The sequence below is a fragment of the Ornithodoros turicata genome, chromosome 1 (genome assembly GCF_037126465.1).
Source record: "Ornithodoros turicata isolate Travis chromosome 1, ASM3712646v1, whole genome shotgun sequence".
Classification (NCBI taxonomy): domain Eukaryota; kingdom Metazoa; phylum Arthropoda; class Arachnida; order Ixodida; family Argasidae; genus Ornithodoros; species Ornithodoros turicata.
The window spans coordinates 192,036,330-192,063,854 of record NC_088201.1 but is presented as its reverse complement, the minus strand read 5'-3'; the positions used below and the strand labels follow the sequence as shown (position 1 = coordinate 192,063,854).

General features: G+C 48.9%; 1 protein-coding gene across 2 annotated transcripts; it reads left to right on the top strand.

Annotated features, from left to right (window-relative positions):
- Window positions 1–1,852: 1,852 nt before the first annotated feature.
- LOC135374483 (sodium-dependent glucose transporter 1A-like) lies at window positions 1,853–27,231 on the top strand. 2 transcript variants are annotated; one of them, XM_064607446.1, is made up of 4 exons: window positions 1,853–1,967; window positions 15,857–15,983; window positions 17,771–17,929; window positions 26,158–27,231. In XM_064607446.1, exons 1-4 carry the CDS (start codon window positions 1,896–1,898, stop codon window positions 27,183–27,185), a joined length of 1,386 nt encoding a protein of 461 aa, XP_064463516.1. In that variant the 5' UTR covers window positions 1,853–1,895; the 3' UTR covers window positions 27,186–27,231. The 2 variants fall into 2 exon arrangements, with proteins under 2 accessions (XP_064463516.1, XP_064463523.1); XM_064607453.1 differs by lacking the exon at window positions 1,853–1,967 and adding an exon at window positions 14,908–15,095.
- Window positions 27,232–27,525: the final 294 nt, after the last annotated feature.

Sequence of the window (27,525 nt, the reverse complement as noted above, 5' to 3'; positions counted from 1 at the left end):
ACTGTGGTCAAGGGGATGAAACTCGCGAGTTCCTTTGCGGACTAAAGTGAGGCGCTGCGAGCCTTTCGCGTCATCAAACGTCATGAAACGTCAAAATTTTTACGTCGAAGCGCGAGTTCTCTACCGAGAGCATTCCATTAGCTCCTGCGGCCGCTCCCACGGTATGCGAGCGCTCATTGGTCGGTTTGAAATTATAACCTTTTCGTGGCGCGCGTAAGCCGGCACCGCCGTGTCTGAGGTGCCGGAGCAGCTCGCCGTAAAGTTTCGAAATATGGTGCAGCAGGGACGCACGCAAAGCATCTTTGCCGGTACCACTTTGGATGGTTTTTAGTGCCCGTCAATAGCGACTCTGAAATACTCGAATCCTGTTCGATTCTTCTGCAAGTAAATTCAGTGATTGATAAGTGGAAGGCAGGTCTGCTTCGCTTGATTGGTGCGACAACGATTCAAGAAGGATCAATACTGTGTTTTTCCACTCGATAGCAGGTAAGTCAGTTCCTATTCCATTCTGCCGCTTAGCGTAGCATAGCATAGAACCACACCTGTGGCATATACGCAACATTTCGGCCGGTAGAATTTTTAGTTTTCACGTTTTCTGATCCCTGTTCTGGTCCTCCTTACTCAGGTATCAACTAGGTACTGCTCAACTCATATCTGCTTCAGAAAAGCATCTGCATGGATGCAGTGGAATGGATAAGCCACTCTGAGTGGTTGGAACAATATCTTTCGGCTTAGCAGCTGCACAGGTTCCTTTGTGACGGGACAGCCTTGACATGTGACACCACACAAGCAGCAAAGGGATATGGACATGTTTCCTGTCATGCTGGATTTGTGAATGTGTGTGCGTGTGCAGTGAATTTACTGATCTAATGTGAAATCTTGCACGTGAGACATCAGCTAACACTGAATGCGAAGTTGTTTCGGCATATTACTCGAACTTCAGAAACAATGTTCATATCAAGTTCGCGTTTGGCGCAGATACAGAAGACTGCATATGTGTGATATGAAAATACCAATCCCGAAAAATAAAGCACCTTGTGCAACCAAAAGAGCCAGCGCTTCCGCGTTTTATTTATTTCACTGGATGCGAACGAAAATCCAGAACTTCCAGAACCGCCAAAGCGTGGGAGAGAACAGAGGGGAAAGGAAAAAAGAACGCCTCGGCAGCGTCGCTTTACGTCACACGTCACCCAGGGAGACAAAATAAAACAAAGCAAAAAACTACTCTACCGAGGCCCAACGATTGGCCCGACGTCAGAGGTCACGTGAGTTTTTCCCAACAATACACATACACTACACGTTCATTCCCCTGCTGTGGTAGTTCCTGTGTCACTTGGGTATGCCTGGGAAGTGGAAGCTACCGCTGTGTCCTGCTAGCTACGCGCCTTTCCACCCCTTCGAAACCGTGAACTCACCCGCTTCCGGCGGCCGCTACGGTATCGCACCGAAGCGAAAGTACGCTGCTCGCGTGTTCCGTAAACCTTTGTCCCAACCTGTACAACTACACTAAAGTGTCCTGTCGCGTCTTTGTCTGCACTCACATCTCCAGATTTACCGTTGTGCTATCAATCAATCTATCGATATCCACAATTTGTTTGCAATACCCCTTACCGCGCTTGCTATTCTGGATAAATCGCTGCTGATTGAATTTCTCTAAAACCCCTACTGTGTGACACACAGCCTGTCGTCCGTTCTCCCTATCTCACATGTGCGTGCCGTTGCCACCTCATTATGGCCGGCTGGGCGCAATCTAATCAAGAAATAAAGAGGCCTGAGGAAGATCAAGGCTCGCCGAGTACATCTTTTGACCACACGTAATAAGACCGAACTCTATTACTCCACTAGCGATAACGACGGCGCTCACAGCGACTTGCTCTCAGTGACAGGGAAGGATCATGTCTCCGAAGAAGCCGCTGGTGCTTGCATTAGCCCACACGACTGCTCTCAGCTTGGGATGCGGAGGACTGGTATGTCGTTCGATTTCCGCGCTTGTCGGTGAACTATATAGTGGTTACACAGAGCCATCTATGATATTCTACCGTGTTTCGTCTGCTATGCAAACAGAAAAAAAAAAAAAAAAAAAAGGAAGCGAAAAAATAAACGCCACTCGCGGGGTAAACGCCGGGGCTCTCGTCAGGGATATATGGACTGCTAGACAATCGTTGCAGCAATTGTCAGCCTCCAGGTTTGTTTAAATAAATTACAAACAATTCAGTACCGTTCATTCCCAGCTGTTCAATCCTACTCCACCACCCAACAACTTTTTTCCCGGCGATTTTCTTGAGCTGTTGGGATATGGTTGTCGCTTTGCGATTAACTCTACACTGATTATTTACTAAAAGTGCATGTTGCGGAACTCAAAGGTCAAATTGGGAGTAGATTTATGTTATGGAGCTTTTTTGTTGCATATACGCACCTGTACACACACATATATGTGTGCATACGTATGTATATATGTATGTTTGTACGAGTGTATGTATGCGGTATTAATGCATGCACAGGGTGTCCCAGAAAAGGTGTCATTGAATTATAATGAAAAACTACGCCACCTAGAATCATGTGGTCAACGGCATTTGTTCTTACTAGGTTCTTGCCACCTCCTGATGTGCATGTCATGTAATCTAAGTTTAATTACGTAAATTTTTGCGAAGTGAACTCGGCAATTTGCCAAGTAAAGGTAAATTTTTTACGCCACCAACATGACGAGCGTGCCGATACTCACTTTTTTTCAAATTTCACGATTTCACTTTACTCAAATTCATGATAATTGACAGTGATATTCAGGATCTACCCTATCGGGAAAAATGGCATGCATGCATGCATGCTTGCGTGGGCGCATGCTATTTTTCCCGATACATGCATTTTTTCATTCATTGATTCATTGATTCATGCATTCATCCCGATACATGTATATTTCTCCCGATGCAGGCATGCATCGGGAAAAATATACATACATACATACATACACACACATACACACACACACACATGTATGTATGCATGTATGTATGTACGTTTGCATGCATGCACAAGTGCATGCACTTGTGTATAAGAAAACATGAGGAAATGCAAAGAGTGAGGTCTATTGACAAGTCGCCACTAAGCCGTGCTTATGGGTGTTTCGTGTCATGCCTGCTGGGGGGTAACGCGTGCTGCCTGCTCTCTGGCTTTTTTCCGCAACTGCCAAACTTGAATCGCACATATTATGTCTTGTTAGAAGAAGCGAAGTACATATAGCAGCAATCAAACCCCGAATCTACGCCGTGTACACGGGTCTGAACAGGTATAGGCAATTGTAAATGTTAAAAGCGTCGTGTTATCTTTTTTTTCCAGTGATTTTCATGATCTGTCCAGAAGGAACAAGCAAAGTGTAAACTTCTGAACAAAATATAGTGCATGACGCGTCCTCTACCGCATATAATACCTCCGAAACGAACGTTACCTTGGTCGGATAACACTGCAGATAACGATGTGATACAACGCCATCCGTTTCCCAGTTGTATCGTTATCTAAGTCTCACCGCCGTTCCTGGGATCCTGGGTTTTTCTCGCGAAGATGTGAGCCTGTAAAAGCTGTACGATGATATATGCTGTCCGCAATATTCGATGACGTCCATCGATGCACTGTTGTCTGTGCACGTATATATGATGTGAAGATATAGATAAAGGATACTACGACTATGAGGCTGTAATATTCGCCCAAAAGAAGTAAAATCTATTTGTGCAGTACACTCGTGCAACGGCGAAAACACACGCTCGATTGCGCGTCTCTTATCGAGCCTTTTACGTCAACAGCCCTGAAACACTGTTTTTGCGGCTTTCGTGCGGGCAGTTGAAGGTTGGTCTTCTAGTTATCTCTTTATGAATGACATAATCCAGAACCGCATGCCGACATACCCCAAGGGTACAGGCGTCGCCACGCTTCACCGCGGCGCGGGAGCGTATGGTGTGACCAGTGCCGTGTATGCCAAAGGGAGTCTGGCCATTAGGAGGAGCCTAAAAAAGAGGCTCGACCTGTCAATCAAACGTAGGCGCATTTCATTGGTTGCTGTTTTCCATGGGAGCTGCCATGACACCAAATTTTCTCCAAAATGGATGATGGTTCTTGGAACGGCGAAGCGGAGATTTCGTGACAAAAAAATTTCACAGACTACTTTAATTTCATACTGTGAGTATATATCATCATGTACGCATCTGCAAAATCAGCTTCAACTTTCGCTCCGCCATCATTATTTACTTGAAAATGGGATGTTTCGTCGCTAACGTTAGGCCTAGTTAAGATCGTGATACCAAGAAAATAGCAAGAAAGACAACCCTTATACGTAGGATTTTGCATTATATAATTGCATTTTATTTATACATACATCTTTGCTCCTTTTTGATTCAATGTACTTACATTATGCGATATAAAACTTCATACCGGCTGTCGTCTGCTACGAAGGCGCGGTTGTACCGCAATGCTGGCCAATCACTTCTGCCAGCAACCATTTCTGCTATTCTGAGCCTTCCCAACATGCCTCTGTCCGTGCAGATGGCGTTGATAAAAGCGGGCGCAAAATCCATCGTTTTGGTCTGTCACCAGTGATATTCGTTTCAATCCAAATCCATCAATTTTCTCCAAAATGGTAACGCCCAGTAAATAAGGGTGAGGTATAAGGATTGGATGGATGTAACAATAGACAACTGTATTTCGACCTGTGATTGGCTAAATACCTCAAAAAGTGGGTGGAGCCTCAGGTATAGGCAGGTCCCATTAATGGCCAGACTCCCTTTGGCATACACGGCACTGGGCGTGACTGCATGCCAGCGCCGCCTTGCGTCGATGCCGGGGTGGAGACTCTAGGACATCTGTACCGCCAAGGCAACATGAAATGGGATGCGATTTAGCCAGAGAAGAAATCTAACATAATGAAATTCGGCAATGACGCAAACCTACCAGTTTTCGTCTCAGAGAACATACCAATGGCCTATACGACAGCCTACCTGTACCTGGGGGAACTAGTTGAAAAAAAAAATATTACCTCCAAAAATATGAAGAACAATTCCTCTAGAAGTTAAACCAGAAAAACGGATACACTTTGCACTTAGCTCGACATTCTTATCAACCCGACCACATAAGAAGACTTCACTGTAAAGTCCCGGCAGTCCCGGCATGCATATACGCAGGGCCGGTGCTAGGGCTGTGCGGGGCCTGAGGCAAAGGCACATCGCGGGGCCTGTTTCACAGGCCCCGCTAGGCCTGTGCGGAGCCTAAGGCGGTCGCCTTACTCGCGCCCCCCCCCCCCCCACCTATCGCCGGCCCTGCATATACGCCAATGAGGAATAGTGCCTAAGCAAACATACTACAGAACAACTCAAGGTCCAACAACGAGAAGTTGGAGGATGGCTCCTCCAAGCATCATTTGCCTAATCTAAATCTGCCTCCTAATCTAAAATTGTCGAAAAGTACATTATTATCGTTGAGGGAGAGAAGTGCGTGTCTGGCAGCAATGACGAAAAAGAAGAGCCTGGCCCTGTACAGACAGCATAAGACCACCGCAGCCCCGGAAGGCTTGTATCGAGGTGACAGGGCAAGCGGGCTCCTTCTCCAAGCGTACAGGATCTCCAATAACAAGACTGAATGGAATCTTTGACGTAAAAAGCGCAACTTGCTAATTGTGTAATAACGATGAAAAGAAGGAATTCCGCCACATCCTGTATTACTGCCCGTCCCTAGCGGCAACAAGAGCTCCCCAATCCCAGCCTATTGAAACCAGGGTGTCGAACTGAACTCGAACCAAAAACCGCACCCGAATCGTTATTTTTGCCGGAAGCGAACCTGAACCGAAATTTTCATGACACTGTTGAAACCGAGCTGGAACAGAACTGACAAATTTTAGGGGGTATTCGGAAAAAGTTTGTGGCCCCTTTTATCATCTGTTAATTCTACTTGCAATCAACTGTAGGCTGTCTGTAGTCTGCATGCTATATTTATTTCCGACGGTTGTGGTAATCTAGGTGATAGCGGTTCCACACGGTTAGCACAATACTTTTTTCTGAAGTCCTCAGAGGGCAAGCCCTACTGTTGCCTCAGTCGGTGTAACCGCAGAAAGCGGTTACACCGAAAATCATAAAGACTAAGAAACGAAATCTGAAACAACAATTTCTTTTGTTTTCGGCGTCAGCGTCGTCAGCATCATCCTTATCACCACCCTCTGATTCCCCCCCCCCCTCCAATAGCAGTCTATATAGCCCTTACATAAAGAGTTCTACACTCTATAGACATTATATAAACAAGACACCTACAAATGTTTAGTCTGTCTATAGAGATCCTATACATGTTGTTAACACATTTGAATAGACAACGAACTGATAATTGGGACATCACATTCTATGGAACGTCTATTTATTTCACCAATGGAGTCTATACACGCGTACTTTAGGCTGCATATACATAGTAGTTACGCAGCCTACATTAAAAATGGCCAAGGATTTCTGACAAAAAAGTCTACAACATGTCTACTGTCTATGCAATTTCTATAGAAGGTGATAGAGATCCTAACTACTTGCAAAATAATTATATAAACCACAGGTTTTCAGTAGACATCAGCATTCCTTCTGCCATTTTTTTCAACCTGTGCTACCACTCATTTTTCCCCGCTCCTTTTCTTTGTTGGTTTCCCGGACTTCGAATAACGGAGAATGTTTTTAAAATCGAAACACGAACAAACAAAAAATACAGGGACTCCCAAGTTAAAAAATAGCGCATGAAGAAAAGGATGTATTGTTGACTATATGAGATGAGCCACAGAAGATTGTGTACTCATCTTCCTAAACTTCCCCTAATCATTTAGCCCGCTTGTTAACCCTATCTTGCCTATTTGTATTCCTGAGTCAAAGGGAGTGAGCTTTCTTCCTTAGTGAGAACAGATACTATACGTATAGTGCTTGTGAGAGCTTCCGCGAGTTCGAGAGTCTTGCTCGCCTCTGAGTCAAATCGCAGGGTGACGTGTCTAAGATTACTTCAGTTACACATACAAACGACGGTGAAGCGAGGAGAAGCTTGGAGTGTTAATTCACCATCAACTCACTAGGTCTATAGAAAACCGAAAACCGCAAAAAAAAAAAAAAAAAAAACGTTATTATTTGAGCAACCGAACCCGAACCGAACCGTAAACATCTTTCTTTTCTTTTTTTTTACAACGGGACAGAAAAACAACATTTTTTTTCCTGTCCCTTTGAAAGAACCGGAACGGCACAGAAAAACTATGATGCGGGAACCGGTTCGGCGTACGGTAAAAGGTCCTATACCTTCCCACTTGACTGCCGCCCACCACCTCCATGCATCGCTCGGAATCTTGCCGAATTCATAGAGCGGATATAAAAAATTTATAAACCAAGAAGTGGTGAGTCCATGCACCTCCTACATCCTGTCCTCCAAACGGTTCACGACATCCCTATACATTTTTCTGACTCAAGGTGCACAAAAAAGAAGAAAAGAAGTTGTGCTACACGACGGCTACACTTTGCATTGTTGCCACGGCTGCATTTAAAATTTACGTCGCTCAAGGCAACGTAAATTCTACCTTACCTGCCTTTAACCCACCGTTTAAGAGGGCATACTGGCTCTCCGTCCCAATGTATTTCATATGGAACAGCTTTTATGCTTTTTCTCAGTAACGACCGCGCAGATTTTGACGCGGGTGGTTTCATCATAAAGAGGAAGACGAGATGAAGAGAATTATGCTACTAGATTTATCGTACATGTCGTATGTATTTTACAGCGACGTCGCGAATGCGAAAAAAATACACAAGTTTTCTCCTCCCTCTTTGAACAGGTTTTTATTAAACTTCTATAGCCATTTCGAAAAAAACTTTGAATTTACTTTCTCTTGAAATATTTTAGGAATCGATAGACATCAAATTTATATGTCTACCACTTTCCGTTGTTATAAAAAAGCATGAAATGTGAGTATGGATAAATACCGTCTCAAAGCCCCGTAAACTGCGTCATTCTGTGTGGCCCTCTAGCCGTAGCACAAAAAAAATCACGCGGAACATTTTGACCGTATCCAACCGCCGACCACGCGGCGCGCACGCGCACCGCAGAGCTCCCTCTCTCCTCTTTACTTTCATGGACAGCTGACTTAGGGCATGGCCTTGGAGACCAGAACAAAAGCTTCCTCAGCGGCTCGTAAAGGGATTATCGTCAGCCAGCATTGCCGGGGGGGGGGGGGGGGGTAAAGTTGGGTAGACGAGCGAGCATTGTCGCGGCCCGTGTAAGAGACCACCGAGACCAATAAACCTCTTCTTTTTTCGGTGCGCTTTTAGAGAAGTGAGATGAGTTTATTAGCTTCACATGAAACGTCAATTTGCTCGATTTTGCCGTTTCGGGTTTTTGCTTACCCAGTCAACAGTCTCATAAGGCTAACGAGAATCTCTCGTATTTACGGTTAGTGGAAGGCCGACTTCACAAACATTGCAGTAACGCTCGACAGGACTGCCCCGTAATATTCGTAATGTTGAAACAGCCAGCAAGCGGATTACACACAGATAAGTGTTTCTTAGGATAACAGCACTTAGCATTGCAACTTTATTTGTTGTTTCTTTTCTGTCTTTTATTGATCGATTTATTTTTATTTTTATCTTCATTATTTTCTTTTCTTTTTCATGAACGCTCCACGTGAACCAATAAGAAAAAACGATCAAGCGGCCGCTGCACAATTATTTCCGTTCACGCGGTGAGCACCAGTCTTTTCCGGAACCCAAATTCACGTTCGCGAAGCAAGGAAAACCAACGACGACACGACAGCGACGGGGGGGGGGGGGGGGGGGGGATATATTTATTAGACGAAAAGGAAAAAAAAAAAGGCTAAAGGTCAGCCAAACGGGACGCCGGCTTGCTATTCCGGAAATACATAAATAAATAAATAAATAAATAAAATTAAGAAATAAGAGATAAATGAAACGGTCGCGACGGAACAGCACGTTAGTTAGTTGATTATTAGGTTAGTAAAAGTTTGGTGTTTGCATTTTCATGTTCGGGTTAGTCTAAGTGGGCTTTGTCAGTTTCCGCGCAGAAATAGCCAGATAACATTTATTTACAGTAGTTTATTTTTCAACGGGGACTTCGATCACGTTATTTTGAGATACGGCCAATTTTTCGATACCGGTTCGTTGGATTTTCCATCTTTCGGCAACCCTTCCTAGTTGCACGTTGGATGACCCAAAACCTGCACCCGTCTGTCTTTGCACGGCGAACAAAGGGAGGCTTCTGAGGAAGATAAGGAAAAGCTCCACGTCACTGGGGATTCACCGCTGAACTAGTGTCTACGCTGAACGAAAGGTCTGGTGTAATGTGAAGTACCCTGTGAAAACCAAGGAGTGTCTAAAAATATAGTACTGAAGTTTCCGGGTAATAATCAACGCAATTATGAGACGAAAATCGTGCTCCGAGACCTCGTCGCGCGTCCAGTTCCTTTCATTTTATCTTGTTCATTTATACATAAAGATGGAGTTCAAGGAGTTCTAGGAGCTTCCTCCTTCTCCTTTTTTCTTTTTCAATTTTTTTTGAATAGTCGTTGCTAAATGCATTGCATTGATGTAGGCTGATTGAGCCTATCAAAAGGCCGAAAATCATGACGCCGAACTATCAGAAGGCCGACAGCCAAAAGACCAAAAAATCATAACGCCGAACTGTCAGAAGGCTGAAAATGGAAATGCCAAAGGGACACCGGGTGAGCACTTCAGTGAATGACCACTGAATGGGATGGTGTAGATTATGAAAAAGTTTTGTGGCTATTGTATTCAAATAACTGGAATGGCGAAGATGAAAAACAATAATCTACAACATGTTTGCTACAAAAAGAAAGTGTGTGGTGGGTAAAGTGAGGATAATTGTGCATTAAAAGCCCCTGAAGTATAAGGGGGAGCGGACAAAAGCTCACCCGACAAAAACTCACCGCTTTACTTTCCTCTTCTTTTGCAACTGCTTTATTTATTACATTCTTGGGTACTTGGACATTATTATTCAGGTGCAGGAAAGGCACCACTACGACATTAAAAGCAAAGAACTATAGCACCTGCGTTGTCGGGCTGCCTACCTAAAATGACCCAGGGAGGACGCTGAGGGTGAACGGTTGACATTCTACTAGAGGTTAAAGTCGTTTGCCTTTTCGTTGAAAATGTGGCTAGTGTTGGACCATATTCCCCCGGAAAAAAGAAAAAAAAAACAGGAACCATTTTCATGGCTGGGATCCGAAATGGGATAGTGATATGTGCACGAAAGGCACTCGAAGTCTGAATGCTAAGCAGGAAATTTCGCCACAGTATAAAATACAGATATTGTATTAACAGCCATATAAAACTTTAGTTCAATCTTGTTTAGAGTATGCATCTGCTCCAAACGAAGCAATAAAAAAATAAATCAAACGACGGCTGCCGTTTCGATCAAACGGCGATCAAATGGCTTTCGACCAAATGTCCCGCGTTCGGTCAAACGGCTTTCGTTCTTGCGGAGACGATTGCTCCGGGGGACATTTTTCCCTGGGGACGGTTCTTCCCGGGGAAATTTTTTCCGGGGAGGAAAATCCGGCATCTCGGGAGAGCTGTGATTATATGAAACGACTTCTCCGTGATCATTCCTTCATTTGGCAACTAGCGCTCATATTCATCTCTGGAAACCCCAATTTTGTAATTGCATCTGTGTTGCCCTTCAAGAATAGTGATTTTCCTAAAATGCGCATTAATTTGGCTCGCATGGCGTCCAGTTTTTCAGCTTTTCCACGACCGAATTTCTCGCTTTCAAGTTTGGATTGAATTAACTGAGACCTCAGCATCCAACACAACGAAGTCTGGAGTAAAACTTTACGCTTCAGAAGTTCTTCTAGAAAAAGAAAAGAAGGCATATATTATCCTGTCCCACATAATAAGGAGGCCGAACTGCACTTTTTGCAACACTCAAACAAGAACCTGTTATGTTGTCAGGTGACCATTGTTATTATTTTTCTAATCTGTGTCCTTCCATTTTTTGTCGAATCGTTCCTCTTGGCGTCCAGGAAAGAAAAAGACTCTGTTGGGAATATTGCGACTCCCGCAGCGAGGCCTTGCCGCTCGACCTTTCCATATCTTCTTTGATTGGTCGTATGTCGACCCGAAGCCTTTACCGCCCTTCACCTCCTCTGTACGGTTTTGCAAACTGGCACACCAGAAGAAAGGGAGTCCCCTGTCACTGGGGTTGTCGACTGACATCATTTTTCTGAGCGGGTGTAAGGTGAAAGAAAAAGAAGGAAGAACATGGGGGAAAGGAGCCTTTCAAATATGTTACTGAAGTTTCCGGGTAATAATAAGAAGTCTGTTCTACGACGGAAATTTTGAAAAGTCTTTTGCACCAACGCCTTGTAAATGAATTCAGATATCTGATAATGCTTTCTTACCGGAAATATACATATCAAAATGTCATTTTTGCATGAGTAATAGAGTTATCAAGGTAAATTGCATGTAAGCGAGTGCAGAAAGAAAAAAAGAAAAAAGGAATACCGTTTCGAGCACTAGATTTTCCAGACTGGCGTTGTAAGCGGTGTGTGTAGGCAATGTTTATAGCCTAATTTACAGCCGCTAGTAGATCCAGTTGAGAGCCTCCGCGATACCGGCATCCGTAGTATCCGATCACACCTGTACGACGGCATACAGTAAGTATGCACTAGTAAAACAATACGAAGAGCAACTAAAAATTCCATAATCAGTCAGTACAGGCGCCAGTGACTTGTGCAAACAATAATTGTAGCATAAATATATAACAACAAAATAAAAATAAAGTACTCATATAGCAATTTGAGACAAGCAAAAAGACGTGAATGTCTCGAATCGAACTGCGGACCTTTCGTGGCACTTTGGGTCCGACACTTTACCTCTCGACGAACAGCGCACAAGGCGCCTTAAACTCGCGAGGTCAACCATGCACAATGGATTATTTCGGGCGTCGGAGGCGAACGGCGTGATAAGGACGGCGAACGTGGCGCCATCTAGAATCGAAAAAATTGTGAATCGGAGTTGCTCCCCGACTGGTATGGCCTCTTAATATCACTCTTTAAATTTTAATTTGACATTAAAATTGACATCCAGTGACACCAACAAGCAATGCGGACAACTAGCGACAACGGAAAAAGGCTGGCGTGAGGTTCAGGGCATGGTGCAGAGCCTAGCTCCAGCACCAGCTAGACGCCGACCGCCGAATCAAGAGACGCGACATCTCTTTTTTTTCTTTATAAATTGGCGATAGCTTTACATAGCGATAGCTTTATACTGGAGTTCAATGGTATGCCATGGTATGCTGTGCGCCATTTCCCAGCACTTTTCGGTACAGTAAAGGATGATCTACTGTGAAATGCATGGTTCTTTGTAGCCATAAAGCGTAGAGGCGAGGGTGTAAGAGGAAGGAAGGAGGAGCAAGCGATCCCCGGAACATGCCCTCTCACATGTGGCCCACTGATTAGCATAGCACATACCGGTTCGAACCAATTAATATCGGTTCAAACCGTTATTTTAGTTGCGTTGAACCCGAACCCGAACCAAACCGATAGCCTTGAACGGGAACTGGAACCGACCCCCCCCCCACCCCAAACAACGGTTTCGAGCCCTGGTATATATAAAACTTATCGAGAAGTTGTGTATGTACATGTGTCTGTAGAAAGTGTATAGAATGTTTATACAACTCGCGTATAGAAAGTAGAAAGCAGCACTGGTTAGAAACCTTTATTACAAGATGATGGATGGGCGGGAGTTTCATCGCCAGATGCGATACTCTACCCCATTGCTGGTGGTGATGCGGGGAACGAAATAATGAGCCCCTTCACAATATGGATCGAAGTCCTATGGTATACAGAAAGGTGAAGAGAGCTTTGAGGGCAGAGTGTCGGTGGGCAGGGCGTGGCCAGGGACGAAGCAATTTTGTGAGAGAGAGAGGGTGGGGGGGGGGACGTCTAGCTCGTTAAGGGATCCGGAGAGTACGTTCGAGAAGGTTTGTAGTGTGGGCAATGCAGAAGAATGTGCTCTGGATCTCTACAGCACCGCTGTGACTGCAGTAGGGAGAGTCAACTTGTCTCAAGCGGTAACGCCGCTGCGCTGTAAAAGCCACATCGAGGCGCATTCGGTGAACTAATGCGCCACCTTGACGAGAGATATGTCTAGGCATGCGGAAAGCGAGCGCTGGATCAACTCTGCTAAGCGTGCACTCTTAGAAATGAAGTTCACCGCATAGCACGCTCCTAGCCAACCATAATCTCGAATGGTATCGTTATATGCCCTTATTTGCTGAAAACGGGAGGCGTACGCCTTTTCTGTGACAATTATGAACAGCATAAGTGTCACAACAAAGGCGTACGCCTCCCGTTTTCAACAAATCAGCGCAGATATCAGCCGAGATGATGGTTGGCTAGTAGCGTGCTATGCGGTGAAGTTCATTTTTAAGAGTGTGGCTGGGGGGAGAATGTCAGCGGTCCAGTGGCGGGTAGCCAGAGGAGTTAGAAAGGTCATAGTTTGTCAATAGGACTTCTACACAGTTTCTTTAGATTTAGTGGATAGAAAGTCGCAGTGGATAGATACTAGGTAGAGTCTATAAAATTAAGTTAGGAATTCTATAGAGAGGAGAAGCCAACTTTTGTAAGAGCTGATCGATTTCCAGTCAACCCCCTCAGAGCCGTCGCGCTCATCTGCCGGTGGACAACGACGAGGATGGACGCGCGCCTGAAGCACCCGCTCCTCAGTTCCACCGGCGCGGCCATGGAGCTAGGCCAGAGTCATCGCCTCTCCGTGGCATACCATCATCGCCGGTCGGGACTCATGTAGAGGAACACCATCGTTCTCTACATTTGGAGACCCGGACGATGAACATCAAGTTCGACGTAACTCGGCCCTTTTACCATCCCAAATTTGGCAACCTTCCAGCAAGTCCAGCACCGAGGGCACACTGCCGCGCAGCCTGGAAGCCTCTCTCCTACTACTCTGTCCGACCGCTACACTCTTAAAAATGAACTTCACCACATAGCACGCTCCTAGCCAACCGTCATCCCGAATGACAACGTTCTCGCCCCTGATTTGTTGAAAACGGGAGGAGGAGCCTATTTTGTGCCATTATGCACGGCACAAAATAGGCTCCTCCTCCCGTTTTCAACAAATCTAGAGCGAGAACGTTGTCATTCGGGGTGATGGTTGGCTATAGGAGCGTGCTATGTGGTGAAGTTCATTTTTAAGAGTGTAGGGTAGCTCTGTGATGCGGCAACCGATCGAGCCTGATGCTCGTCACGTACCCCCAGCCTCACTTGTCCAGACCCCCTGCCACGGCTCTCATCCGTGCATTGTATTCAACATCCTCCTGAATAGCTTGCTGAGCTCGGCAAACGGGCTGCTGCATACCGACCTACTAACTCTCTCCTTCAAAGCACGACCAACCGGCACACCCGCGCCCCACAACTTCATCAACTACCACTTCTGCCCGGTGTTCACCGCGCTCTTTCACTGCCGGTCGCGCCACTCGAGCCTCGCGCTCACCTGCCGGTCGCGGCACTCGCAACAGCCGACGCAACGGCACGCTTCTACCGGCGTCTCGGCACCTCTCCACGGTGTGCACAGCCTCACCTTCTCCTCCCCTGGGACTCTCAGACCTTTGGCTCCCGTGCCGGTAGCGGTACCCTAGGACCACCACTTCGCCAGCGCCTCACTCTTTTCCCCGCTCTTCTCGGACTAACGGATCGTGATGACTCATTAACTGTGACGCTTCGCCAACGTGTGCCGTGCCGTCAACCTGTTCATCCGTGCATGTCATCCACGATCGCCCTCGCTGCCCTCCTCTAGTGAAGTCGAGGACATCTGCTTTATTGCCGCTCCGAGGGGTGGGGGTGATGTGGTGGCCCGTGGACAACGACGAGGATGGACACGCGCCTGGAGCACCCGCTCCTCAGTTCCACCGAAGCGGCCATGGAGCTAGGCCACAGTGATCGCCTCTCCGTGGCATACCATCATCGCCAGTCGGGACCCATATAGGGGAACACCATCATCCTCTACACTGTTTTCCAGTTGCCTGCAGTGGCATGCGCAGAGCGTCCTCGCTGACCTTCTCAGGTAACGTGACCGGTATTACGGTGCTTCTAGGAAGCTTATTTCTCATTCCCTGTTCACACGTGACCTGTCCAGAGACTTTTTCATCAACACGATCAGAATGTATCCTTTTCACACGATCAACATCCCTATGGAATATTCTGGTTCGAAGGGAAGAGAACTGCTCATGGAGCAGGAGTTCCGCCGCGTAGCGCTGCAATATCGGAAGTTCCGTACTGCGCACACAGCAGACGAAACCATCGGCCCTGTCGTCTGCTATGAAACATTTCCATGATCAGAGGGTCACTAAAAGGCATAATGTTAAGATATCGTACCCACACAGCAGTAGAAGGCTTTTGCGCATCTTCCGCCGAAGTACTTTGGAGAATGGGTCTTGTGTCAATACGCAGACTATCCTTTCTTCCATGCCAAAATTGGAGCTTTGTGCAGCGCTTATCGCAGCCCAGCGGCCCTTCCACACACCAGTATCTCATCAATATAGCGTCATCTGTCGTGCGCGCGAAGAATGTCCCTCAGTGCTTCGAGGGTCAACAACACCTTTATTTTGATGATTGGGTGGAGCTGTTTCATCGCCAGAGGGCGAGGTCATAGAACATACGCTTAAATAATTTGAAAATATATTCATTATAAATATTTTTACATTGCTGATTTGTTTCAGATCAATAATGTTTTACATGCCATACGTTATTTTGTTGTGTTTATGCGTAATTTATGTGTATATTTCAGCCGTCGTATACTTTTGTTTTTCTCTGCGGTCATTTTAGGGTTTGATCCTGTCACTGACGGGCGTTGCCCTGTTAGACCTGCAGGAACTGTACGACACCAGCGTCGGAGCGGTGTCCCACCTGATGACCAGCAGGTCTGTCGGAACCCTCGTAGGATCTCTTGCTGGTAAGTGACCACACGAAGTTCACAGAAAGGGCGAAAAAGGAATACAATTCGGACAGGCGTGACATAAACACACCATTTTTTATAACTACATTGAAGCGGGAATTTTTCGCGAAACCGCCATTTTGTCCTGGTCATACGCAATAGAAAACTTCGTCTTGAGGTCATATGACTTTGTTTTCATTTCGTTTTAGCGCTTGCCGACATGTTCCCGTCAGCATATAAGCAAGAGATGATGGTATTTTGCCTACGCAAGCTATATGGTGTTTCTTCCACGACATTGTAGCCCATTTCTCCATACTTTCAGTGCATCGCATCCTCTCAGTGCGTGTTAACGCGGGGTCGTCGTCATATCTTTGGAAGTGGTCAGCAGAGGCGAGGTCAGCAGAGGCCAGAGTATCGGATAAAAAAACTACCGAGGTGGAAAGTCGTCCAAAACTGCGCACAGAAACAACAAACGCGTTTTTTTACAAAGTGTTTGGCCGACTATGACGGGCGCCACCATCTTTAAGGTCACGTGTGCGGTGACGTTACCTGCAACGTGTGACTAGGATCTGTACAGAATTCATTGCGTTCACCCAGCACGCTTTCGTGCATGAAGCAATGCACTGGAGTGCACTCCTGTGCTGGCATCACATTTTTAGTTCTGAGCTGAATCCTTTGGCGTCATGTCGTCTTTGAAAGCTGCCCGTGGACAGAGCTCGCTGCGGGTTTCTGGTTCATTGTCGGACCAGCGTGATTTTGGGCGCCCTGTTCTTGAACGCCTTTCACGCCATTCAGCAACCAGAATGGCCACGTCGTGTTAGCGGCGTAAAAAAACTGTGCTTCAATTAGTATTAGGAAGCGACGTCAGCTTTGCGAGATGCATGCAAAGAGGCAAAACGAAAGTAAACACGAAAAAAGGGCTCGCCGTTGTCGGTTCACAGAGGTGAGCAATGTCACGACTAGTGCCCTTATGGAATGTGCGTCCTGGGTCGACTTCTAAGGGAACTGTATGTGCCGACATGTGTCTGAAAGCGTCTGAGAAAAACCCAGGAAAACCACCAGACACTACAGTCGGCCCCGGGATTCGAACCCGGGTACCTCCCAGTCCTGACGGGAAAAGAGCGACGTTAACATTGACTTGGGTTTGAGGGAAAACACAGGACGAACTCAAAGTGAAGTCAATGTTAACGCCGTCAAACCTACACATTGCTAGTCTGCCTATACCCGTGTTATGTTCAACAAGAAAGAGATTCCATGCACCACAAGCCATTATAGACACGTACGTCGATATAGGCAGTTGCAGGTAAAATAGACGAACTTTTAGAAGTGTCTCCTAGTTCATAATTCGTGCCTGAAGGTCAAGGAGGTATTACTCAGATGCAGGGAGAAAACAGGCATCTTGCCTAAATAGCCGGTCTGTAGTAACGAAGGTATTGAACGCTGGTCCTTCGATTCAGTTTAGCTGTTATTTCTCTGCGATTACCCTAGATTGGCTGCGTGAGAATCGTACGCTTGTATGCTGAAATTGTACAACCAACACTGTAACATTAAAAACAAACTATTTCACAAAACATTGAGGCGTTCAACAAAAATTTAATAAAGAAAGAGTTTGTTTCAATATATAGTACAAATTAGTGCGTCAAGGCTTAACTCAGCCGAAGGTTTCCTCAAAAGCCAAACAAAGTCAACACAAGCCAACGCTTTTAAGAATGTTAAGGCACATTGATCTCACGGATGAAATGAAATTTCTTTAAGGTGTATTTGAAATAACAGACACAATACGATGGACATTCTCATCCGTCCAGGAGGTCACCTGTTTGACACCTGTAACAGACAACTGCTGATAATCCTCACTGTGGCGTTGATGTCTGGCACCTTCGTGTTCCTGCCGTTAAGTGTGAACCTCTACTTGTCTTATCTCGCCAGCTTCTTGAACGGCATCGGAGTAGGTGCCTTTGACACAGGTAAGCTTCAGTTCGGATCGAAATTTGTGCCCATATCAAATACGTCTATATAGTGCGGCATGATGGGGGGGGGGGGGGGTTGTTAACCAACGCCACCGAGACACAGAAAGTCCGCTGAATGCCTCCTCTCCCTCTTTCGCTACGTAGACACATGGCGTCAGAATTGGTCTGCTACATTCTAAAAACAGAACTTCACCGCATAGCACGCAGTGCGCCAACCATTGCCACGAGTGATAGGGTTATCGCTTCTTATTCGAAGAGAGAGGTAGGCGTACGCCTTTTTGTTGCAATTTGGATATATGAAAATTGGCACAAAAAAGCGTACGCCCCCGTCTCTTTTCGAATCAGAAGCGATAACCCTATCATTCGTGGTAACGGTCGGCACACAGCGTGCTATGCGGTGAAGTTCAGTTTTTAGAGTGTACGTACTGTGATTCGCAGTTCGGGAAACAGACGATTTTAAAAAGATGCGCACGCCACCAAACGCGCGGCGCAAAGCACCATGGGGTCTTTGAGGGACACTGCTCTGTCGTCTGCTTCGGTTACGGCTTGCCTGGGCTGACGATGCTGCGGCGCACACGAGGAATGTTGGTTTTCTTCCTCTAGCTCCGCCTCTGGCGGTCCCGTAATGCTTGAAGGCGCTGGAAGTTCCCATGAGTCCCTGCGTGCTATAGGTGGCGCTTGCTTTTCTAAATAGGTCTATTCAAGATCTCACTAATTATTTTAGCGAACTTCACAAATTTGAACCTGTAGACTAAAAGTGCAACGCGATTTCCAGAAAATCGGTCTTGAGAGAAACATGGGCGTTATCTTGTATTTACATTTAGTACGCGGGGACGTTCACTAATCGCAGACGACAGTGGCGCCGCTCATGCGACTCACGGTGGCTCGTCTCTGTGATTACGACCGCTGAACCCGCGTTCGTGATTCACTCCGGTCGTTGAAAACACGATCCTGATTGGACGACCCTTAGTTGGTACGTCAAGTCGACGAGTACGCAGACTTTCTCCATCTAGGTGGTGTTGGCTTAGCACAGAAGCAACAAATTAAACGTATGTGTACACCAGTTTGTCGACAGGAGAAATTTTGCAATCAAGTACACTCTAAAAACAGAACTTCACCGCATAGCAGGCTGTGCGCCAACGATTGGCACGAATGATAGGATTATCGCTTCTGATTCGATGAGAGAGGGGGGCGTACGCCTTCTTGTGGCAGTATTCATATATCCAAATTGCCACAAAAAGGCGTACGCCCCCTCTCTCTTCCAATCAGAAGCGATAACCCTATCATTCTTTTTTGTGTGAATAAACCCCCCCTCCCCCCATCATTCTTTGCAATGGTTGGCGGACAGCGTGCTATGCGGGGAAGTTCTGGTTTTAGAGTATACGCATATGGATAGCACGCAACGTCTGTGTACATCTCTACTCGCATAATTATTTGTCATTTTTTGTCGTTTTTACGCTGTATGCCGCTCTGTGTTTTGCTAATGAAATAAGTGTATTTCCTTAATTTGGACGGTTTTTAGCATACAAATGGATACATGCCGGAATGATAAGTGCTCTAATTTTGTTTTTGTAATTGTGTTTGTCCCATGAGCACACTGAAGTGAAGAAAGATGGAGCCACGAGGAAACACAACGTCAATATAGACATACACGAAAACTCCGTGAGCTCGAGTGCTGGTCCTCATGCAGTACGAACGCAATAGAATATAATTGGGTGTAGATTTCCACGAGAGGTGAGTGAGTCTATTTGTGTGGGACCATGCTGCACGTGCTGAGGGGCAGGACCGATAATTTCGACCACCAGGGGGTCTTTTGACGTGCGTCGGATATCTCCGAGACATTGTGCTGGAAGCAATCTTTACCTCAGTATGACTACAATATAAGGATAGCCGTGGGCCAGCGGACTGAAAGAGCGCACGCACCACATGAGCTTCTCCATGGACATGCATCCCGTGAGCTTTGACGTCACTGAACTTGTGGCCAAATGCCATTACTTCGATGAAAGATGGAAGTCACTGAAAAGGTTAGCCAGATGTGACGTCATGCCAGCTTCAGTGACTTTCATCTTTCATCGTTAATTTCTTAGGCAAATTGGGGCTTTGTATGTATTTGTCCCTTCTATGTTGTTCCAGCCTCAGAACATCAGTTGTTTCATGGCCACTACTTCGTCCGCGTCGATGTGATAGAGACTGAAGAAGTGTAATGTAAATGATGAGGAAAGTCAGAGATGTCGTGTAAAGGCAGAGAGAGTGTGTCCTTCTGTGGGAGGCTCGGTGTGCTCGATGAAGACATTGGCAGTAGGCAGGATAGCCGGTGTTTTCTTGTTCACTGATAGCAGCCAAGAAGGATGCGTCTGCCACAACATAGCGCTGGCCTCCAAGAAGTGTTGGTCCCTCTCCTTAAGACGGTTATCCCATGGTTCTTGTCGTCCTGTGTCTTCCCTCAAGTGCACGGAAATATTAACGTCGCCAAGGTTGGTATGTTCACGGGATGGGGGTTTACTTGGTATGCGTCGTGGCCGACTTCATGAGGAACTGTGACCATCGGTCTGGAAAGTATGACCATAGCCTGCAGGAAATCACACAGCTGCACTCCTAGAAATGAGGGGGGGGGGGGAGTAATGGCAGGATAGGCTCGCCGTTGTTGGCCACACAGAAGTGGGCGTCGTCACGACTATAGCAAAAAAAAAAAAAAACCACAAAGAAAGGACGGACAGATGTAGGATAGAGGAGGATGGAGGATGGGGATGTGGTGAGGGTGCACGAGTTCGTCGGGGAGAGCAAAGTATTAGATGGGTCGTTGAGCAATGCCTTCCTTCTGCAGAAAGAGAATAAGGTTTCTTGCTTTGGCGGAACGTTCGGAAGAAGAACCACTGGGGTAGAGGAATGAACTTCACCACATAGCAAGCTCCTAGCCAACCATCATCTCGAATGACAATGTTCTCGCCCCTGATTTGTTGAAAACGGGAGGCTCAAAATAGGCTCCGCCTCCCGTTTTGCACAAATCTAGGGCGAGAACGTTGTCATTCGGGATGATGGTTGGCTAAGAGCGTGCTATGTGGTGAAGTTCGTTTTTAAGAGTGCGGGGGGGGGGGGGAATTCGATGTCACAGCATTATGGTGTTCAGCATGCCATTGGAGCTCCTACACTCTTAAAAACGAACTTCACCAGATAGCATGCTTCTAACCAACCATCAGCCCGAGTGGAATCGTTCTGTGCCCTGATTTGTTGAAAACGGGAGGCGTACGCCTTTTTGTGACACTTATGCACACGTATTAATTGTCACAGAAAGGCGTACACCAAGTGGATTCCACAAATCAAGAGTGATAGAGGTGTAGCAGCAGCGTCATAATCATCACCAGCACCGCCATCGGTTACGCGCAGCACTGCGCGTGACCCGAGCTTTCGTTTTCGGTTCATCGCCATTAACCGTCATTAAACCCATCAACCTCAGTAGAGCCTGGTCGCCTCATTTCTCGCTCTACAACTGGTGACCCGAACGTGATGTTTTAGCGTTCCACCATCATGAACGGCGACCAGCACTCCACCAGCTCTTCGCCTCCCAGCCGGCCACCGCCACTTCCACCGCTTGAGGCTTCTGTGGCACCGCTCCGCCTGCCGCCTTTCTCCATCTCCGACCCTCAGCTGTGGTTCGCGCAGGCGGAGGTTCTCTTCGACGGACGCCGCGTCACTTCTCAAGCCTCAAGGTTTGGCCACGCCATCGCAAACCTTCCTCCCGAAGCTGCGGCGGAAGTCCGCGACCTAATCATCCACCCTCACCCCGAATTACCCTACGACACCTTAAGGGACGAGTTAATCCGCCGCACGTCTGCTTCGGAGGAGCGGCGATTGCAGCAGCTTCTGAACAGGGAAGAGCTCGGCGATCGACGGCCCACCCAGCTCCTACGCCGCATGCGCGACCTCGCCGGCAACCCTACCACGGACGACTCACTACTACGCGAGCTCTTCCTACAACGTTTGCCCCACAACGTACGCATGATCCTGGCCGCCGGCGAAAATTCCCGCCTGGATGACTTGGCGAAGATGGCGGACCGTATTATGGATTTTGCTGGCCTTCCATCTCCAGGAGCCGTTGCCGCCCTGGCCCCCCGCACCTCCCCTCCACCGGTGGACGTTGCAATCAATGCCATCAGCACGTCGCTCCAGCAACTCCAGACTACGGTGGCGGCCCTGGTGAACCGGGTGGACGCCATTCCCCCGCAGCGACCACGTTCCCCTCGGCGCCCGTTTTGCCGTCGCTGCTCGCCATCCCGTCAACGGTCTCCTTCGCCCTCTCAGCACCACTTCTGCTGGTATCATCGAAAATTCGGTGATGCCGCAAGGAACTGCCAGGCCCCTTGCTCGTGGCCGGGAAACGCTCCCCCCAACCATTAACGGCTGGCATGGCTGGGGGCGACAACAGCCGGCTCTTCCGGATCACGGACCGCGTGTCCGGCTGTCGCTTCCTGGTGGATACCGGGGCTGACGTGAGCGTCGTTCCACCAACCCCCGCAGAAAAACGACACCGACAACCAGACTTGGCTTTGCAGGCCGTCAACAAGTCCACCATCTCAACTTACGGTCAACGCTCCGTCACCCTTGACCTCGGCCTGCGCAGAGTATTTCGTTGTGTTTTTACCATCGCCGACCTCCCCTTCGCAATCCTTGGCGCCGACTTCCTCCACCATTTCGACCTTCTTGTGGATATTAGACGCCAGCGCCTCGTCGACAATACTACTTCTTTGCACGTTTATGGAGCTCCAGCGCATATAGCCGCCATTAGTCCCACCATACGGCTACCGTTGCCCACTGCTTTCGCCGACATTGTCACGGAGTTCCCCGCTGTCCCGCACTCACCACATCGTGACACGGGGCCCCCCTGTCTTCGCTCGCCCCAGACGGCTGGCTCCGGAGCGCCTCGTCATTGCCAAGAGGGAATTTGAGCACATGCTCGAACTGGGGATCATTCGGCCTTCCTCCAGCCCGTGGTCTTCCGCTCTCCACATGGTGCCCAAAGCAACACCTGGTGATTGGCGCCCATGTGGGGACTACCGTGCACTCAACATCGTCACGGTACCGGACAGATACCCGCTTCCCCATATTCAGGACTTCACCGCGAATCTTGACGGAGCGACCATCTTCTCCAAGATAGACCTCATCAAAGCCTATCACCAAATTCCCGTCCATCCCCCTGACATCCCGAAGACTGCTATAACCACCCCTTTTGGCCTCTTTGAATACGTGCGGATGCCCTTTGGCCTGCGTAATGCTGCGCAGACATTCCAACGATTCATCAACGAAGTGCTCCGCGGCCTGGACTTCGCATTCGCATACATGGATGACATCCTCGTCGCAAGTCCATCTCCGGAGGCTCATCGCGCCCATCTGCGCGCCCTGTTCTCGCGCCTGGAGGACTACGGAGTCTCCATCAATGCCGCGAAGTGCGAGTTTGGCGTTACCACCCCTACCTTCCTGGGACACACCATCACCCCGCAAGGCATCCGCCCACTCGCATCCAAGGTCCAGGCCATCCGAGACTTTCCTGCCCCCACTTCTCGCAAAGGACTTCGTTCATTCCTCGGCCTCGTGACTTTCTACCGACGTTTTGTGCCTCGCTGTGCTGCCTTGCTCCAGCCTCTCTACGCAGCTCTCGGCGCTGACCATCCGAAAGAGGCCCGTGCTGCCCCTCTGGAGTGGACACCGGCAGCAGAACGCGCGTTCGCAGAAGTCAAGCAGGCCCTGGCAGATGCTGTGCTGCTCCACCATCCTCGTCCTGACGCCGAGACAGCGTTGTTCGTCGACGCCTCCACTGCTGCTGTCGGCGCAGTCTTGCAGCAGCGTCAGGATGGCCACTGGAAACCTCTCGGTTTCTTTTCCCAACGCCTCTCGCCAGCCGAAACACGCTACAGCACCTTCGGGCGTGAGCTCCTCGCCGCCTACCTGGCATGCAGACACTACCGCCATTTTCTCGAGGGCCGCCCGTTTGTGCTGTACACCGACCACAAGCCTCTCATGTTCGCCCTGCGATCGCCCTCCCTCAACCACTCGCCTCGTGAAACCCGCCACATGTGCTACCTCTTGGAGTTCACGACCGATGTGCGACACGTCGCAGGCGAAGACAATGCCGCTGCCGACGCACTCTCGCGGCCGGACGTCAATGCTCTCCATCCGCCCCCCGCGGTCGATTTGGACGGCATCGCCCAGGCGCAACACGCTGATCAAGATCTCGCCGCCCTTCGTTCATCCCCCGCCTCATCCACCACTTTTCGGGAGATCTCGCTCCCCGGTTCGACGGCAAGTCTATGGTGCGACACCTCTACTGGTACCCCGCGCCCTTTCGTTCCCCTGGCCTTCCGCCGGCATGTTTTCAACGCCCTCCACTCGCTGTCCCACCCTGGCGTGCGCGGCACGCAAAAGATCGTCGCAGAGCGCTACATATGGCCTCGCATGAATGCCGATGTCCGTGACTGGGCGCGGGCCTGCCTGGCCTGCCAGCGGTCCAAAATCTACCGCCACACCATCTCGCCTCCATCGCGGTTCCTTCCGCCAGATGCACGTTTCGACCAGGTCCACATCGACTTGGTCGGCCCGCTTCCTCTGGCCAAAGGCTACCGCTACCTGCTCTCGTGCATCGACCGCTTTACCCGCTGGCCGGAGGTAACGCCGATTCCTGACATCACGGCAGAGACGGTGGCCCACGCATTCCTCTTCTCCTGGGTTTCCCGATTCGGCGTCCCGTCCACTGTAACCACGGACAGAGGACGCCAGTTTGAATCGGCCCTCTTCGGTCACCTGTGCAACGCCCTCGGAACCCATCACATCCGAACCACGGCCTACCATCCGGCTGCCAACGGCCTGGTCGAGCGCCTTCATCGGCAGCTCAAGGCTTCCCTCCGCGCCACTGACCACGGCGACACAACCTGGCCCGAGCGTCTACCCTTCGTCCTGCTTGGCCTTCGCGCCGCGATCCGCCAGGATGACTGCAGCGCGGCCCACATGGTCTACGGCTGCCCGCTCCGCCTTCCCGGATCATTCTTCACCCCCTCGGCCCCGCTCGTGCACGACCCTTCCTCCTACATCGACCGTCTCCGCCAGCTCTTCCGGGACCTCAAGCCCACGCCTACCCGCTCCGGTCCCGCAACACGCGTGTTCGTGAGCCCCGACCTTAATCAAGCCACCCACGTCTTCGTCCGCCGGGACTCTGTGCGCTCCAGCTTGCAGCCTCCCTATGACGGCCCCTACAAGGTCATCTCGCGAGCCGCGAAGTTTTTTCGCCTCGATCTTCCGCGGGGACCTGACACTGTGGCCATCGACAGGCTCAAGCCCGCATTCCTGGAGTCGGCACCTCTGGTATCGCCCGACCCGCCCTCCCTACGTCCGTCCTCACCTCCTGTCTCCAGCATTCCTCCCCCTCCACGTCGAGTGCATTGGGCGCCGCAGCTCGCACACTACGAGCCGCCCGCCGCCTCGGGTCCGGCTCCTGCACTCCTTGGCCTCGGCGCCCGACCTTTCCGCCAACCTCGGCCCTCCTCGCCAGCCTTGTCATCCGCCACGGGGGGGAGCCCTGTAGCAGCAGCGTCATAATCATCACCAGCACCGCCATCGGTTACGCGCAGCACTGCGCGTGACCCGAGCTTTCGTTTTCGGTTCATCGCCATTAACCGTCATTAAACCCATCAACCTCAGTAGAGCCTGGTCGCCTCATTTCTCGCTCTACAGAGGTATCACTCTGCACACTGGTTGGCCTTCAGCGTGCTATGTGGTGAAGTTCATTTTTAAAAGTGCTACAGCTGCTACAAAAAACGCAGTTTCATTGCTTACTGTTAACTGCGAAGCCTTGTCCCAGTCTCGAAAATGGAAAGGGCACAGACTAGCTCGTACATGACGAACACGAAAAACGAGTCACACTGAAACAGGGGACACAGCCCAGCTTTATCCTCGTGTATCTCTCTCTCTCTCTCTTTCTGTCCCACATATACGCCTCCTATTTGTCCCTTTTCCACGGGGATGAGGAGCATTTTAGATCTCCGCTGCCTACCGCTTTCGCTATCGGCGGCACACGCTTTCTGCAACGTGCATGAAAAGTTCTACGAAAATGGCATACGCTTCTCCTCCTAATACAGAGCGCCCTCACTCTCAATACTGATTGACGATAATGACTGATTGCGATGTGGGAATTTCTTCCGCAAAGCTGCGACCTCTGAGTTCTCCTTTTCACATCTTAGGTGCCCAGGTCCTGCTCATCAGATTGTGGCCAGCCAATCCAGGACCGGCACAGCATATCTACCACTTCTGCTTCGGCGTGGGATGTCTGTTGGCTCCGTTACTCGCCCACCCTCTCCTTTCTGTCGACGCTCACGACAGCGAATCACATGTCACCTCCAACCATTCGCTATTCAGCACGTCGCCGACTGTGGACGACTTTCCAGTCACCAGTCGTTCTTCAGCAACTGCACCGGAATCCAGAATTCACTATGCCTTTCTCATCGTCACGATCTACCTTGCTGCGGTTGTCGTCTTTCTTGCTGTCCTCTACATCGTTGATAAGAGGAAGAAAGAGGACATAGTGTTTCCTCAGACGAATGACACAGACGCTGTTCAATCATTCGCCACCAGTGACGTCCGATTCTCAAGAATTCTTATAGGCCTAGCGGGAGTCTACATAGCTGCCTTCGTAACCATGGAATGCGCCTACGGGCACATGTTGACGACCTTTGGTGTGAAGAGCGACCTGCACATGCCGAAGTCCACCGCTGTATACCTAACGGAATTCTTCTTCGCAACGTTCACGGCGGCGAGAGTGCTTGCAGCACTGGTTTCCATTAAGGTGTCTCAATATGGATTGCTGCTCGCGTCGAACGTGACATTACTCTTTGCCTTCTGTGCACTGTCGGTGTGGGGCGCAAAGTCCATCACGGTACTGTGGGTTGGAACGGCCCTATCTGGCCTGGGACAAGCGGCCATCTACGGTGGTGTGGTCTCCTTCTGTGCCGACTACATGGAAGTGACAAACAAGATGATGTCCGTGATTATATTTACGGACGGCATTGGCGCCATGCTCGCACCAGTACTAGTCGGATCGTTCATAGAAGGTTTCCCAATGATGTTGATGTACTTGTGCTTGGCGTTGGCGATAGCGATGAGTATCATCTTCATTGTGCTGCACCTGCTCACTAGAAAACGGAACAAGCTTAAGGGTAGTTCAGAGACAGAAAACGCAAATGACGCTGTTGAAGTGAAATCGAATGACTAGTCTGGATGACTACCGAGTCCATAATGTGTCGGATGGCGGACCCCCAGCTTTTGGAATCTGGTTTAGTGCAAAACGTCCTGACCGCTTCATTTCCATCTCTCTTTTTTTGTTGCATCTGTAACGTCTGTTGTAAAGTATTAGTGTAAGGGACTCTGCATTTTTCCGAACAGCCCATAAACTCGAAATAACTCTTTCTACACAGCGGTTCTCAGCTTCTGACCCGCACTCATACGCCTACCACACAGAAGAGGAGATGCCTTCTTCGTTTAAATTCTCTCTCGTGCGTTCCGAAGCATCTCTTCTGTCAACTGTGAACGAAAAAAAATCGTAAAATAGTCTC

Bases quoted from the DNA above. Each gene is read 5' to 3' on its own strand.
- LOC135374483 (XM_064607446.1), top strand. From the start codon at position 1,896: ATGTCTCCGAAGAAGCCGCTGGTGCTTGCATTAGCCCACACGACTGCT. The intron at 15,984-17,770 runs GTAAGTGACCAC...TCATCCGTCCAG, and splicing joins CCTCGTAGGATCTCTTGCTG to GAGGTCACCTGTTTGACACC. The intron at 17,930-26,157 runs GTAAGCTTCAGT...TTCACATCTTAG, and splicing joins AGTAGGTGCCTTTGACACAG to GTGCCCAGGTCCTGCTCATC.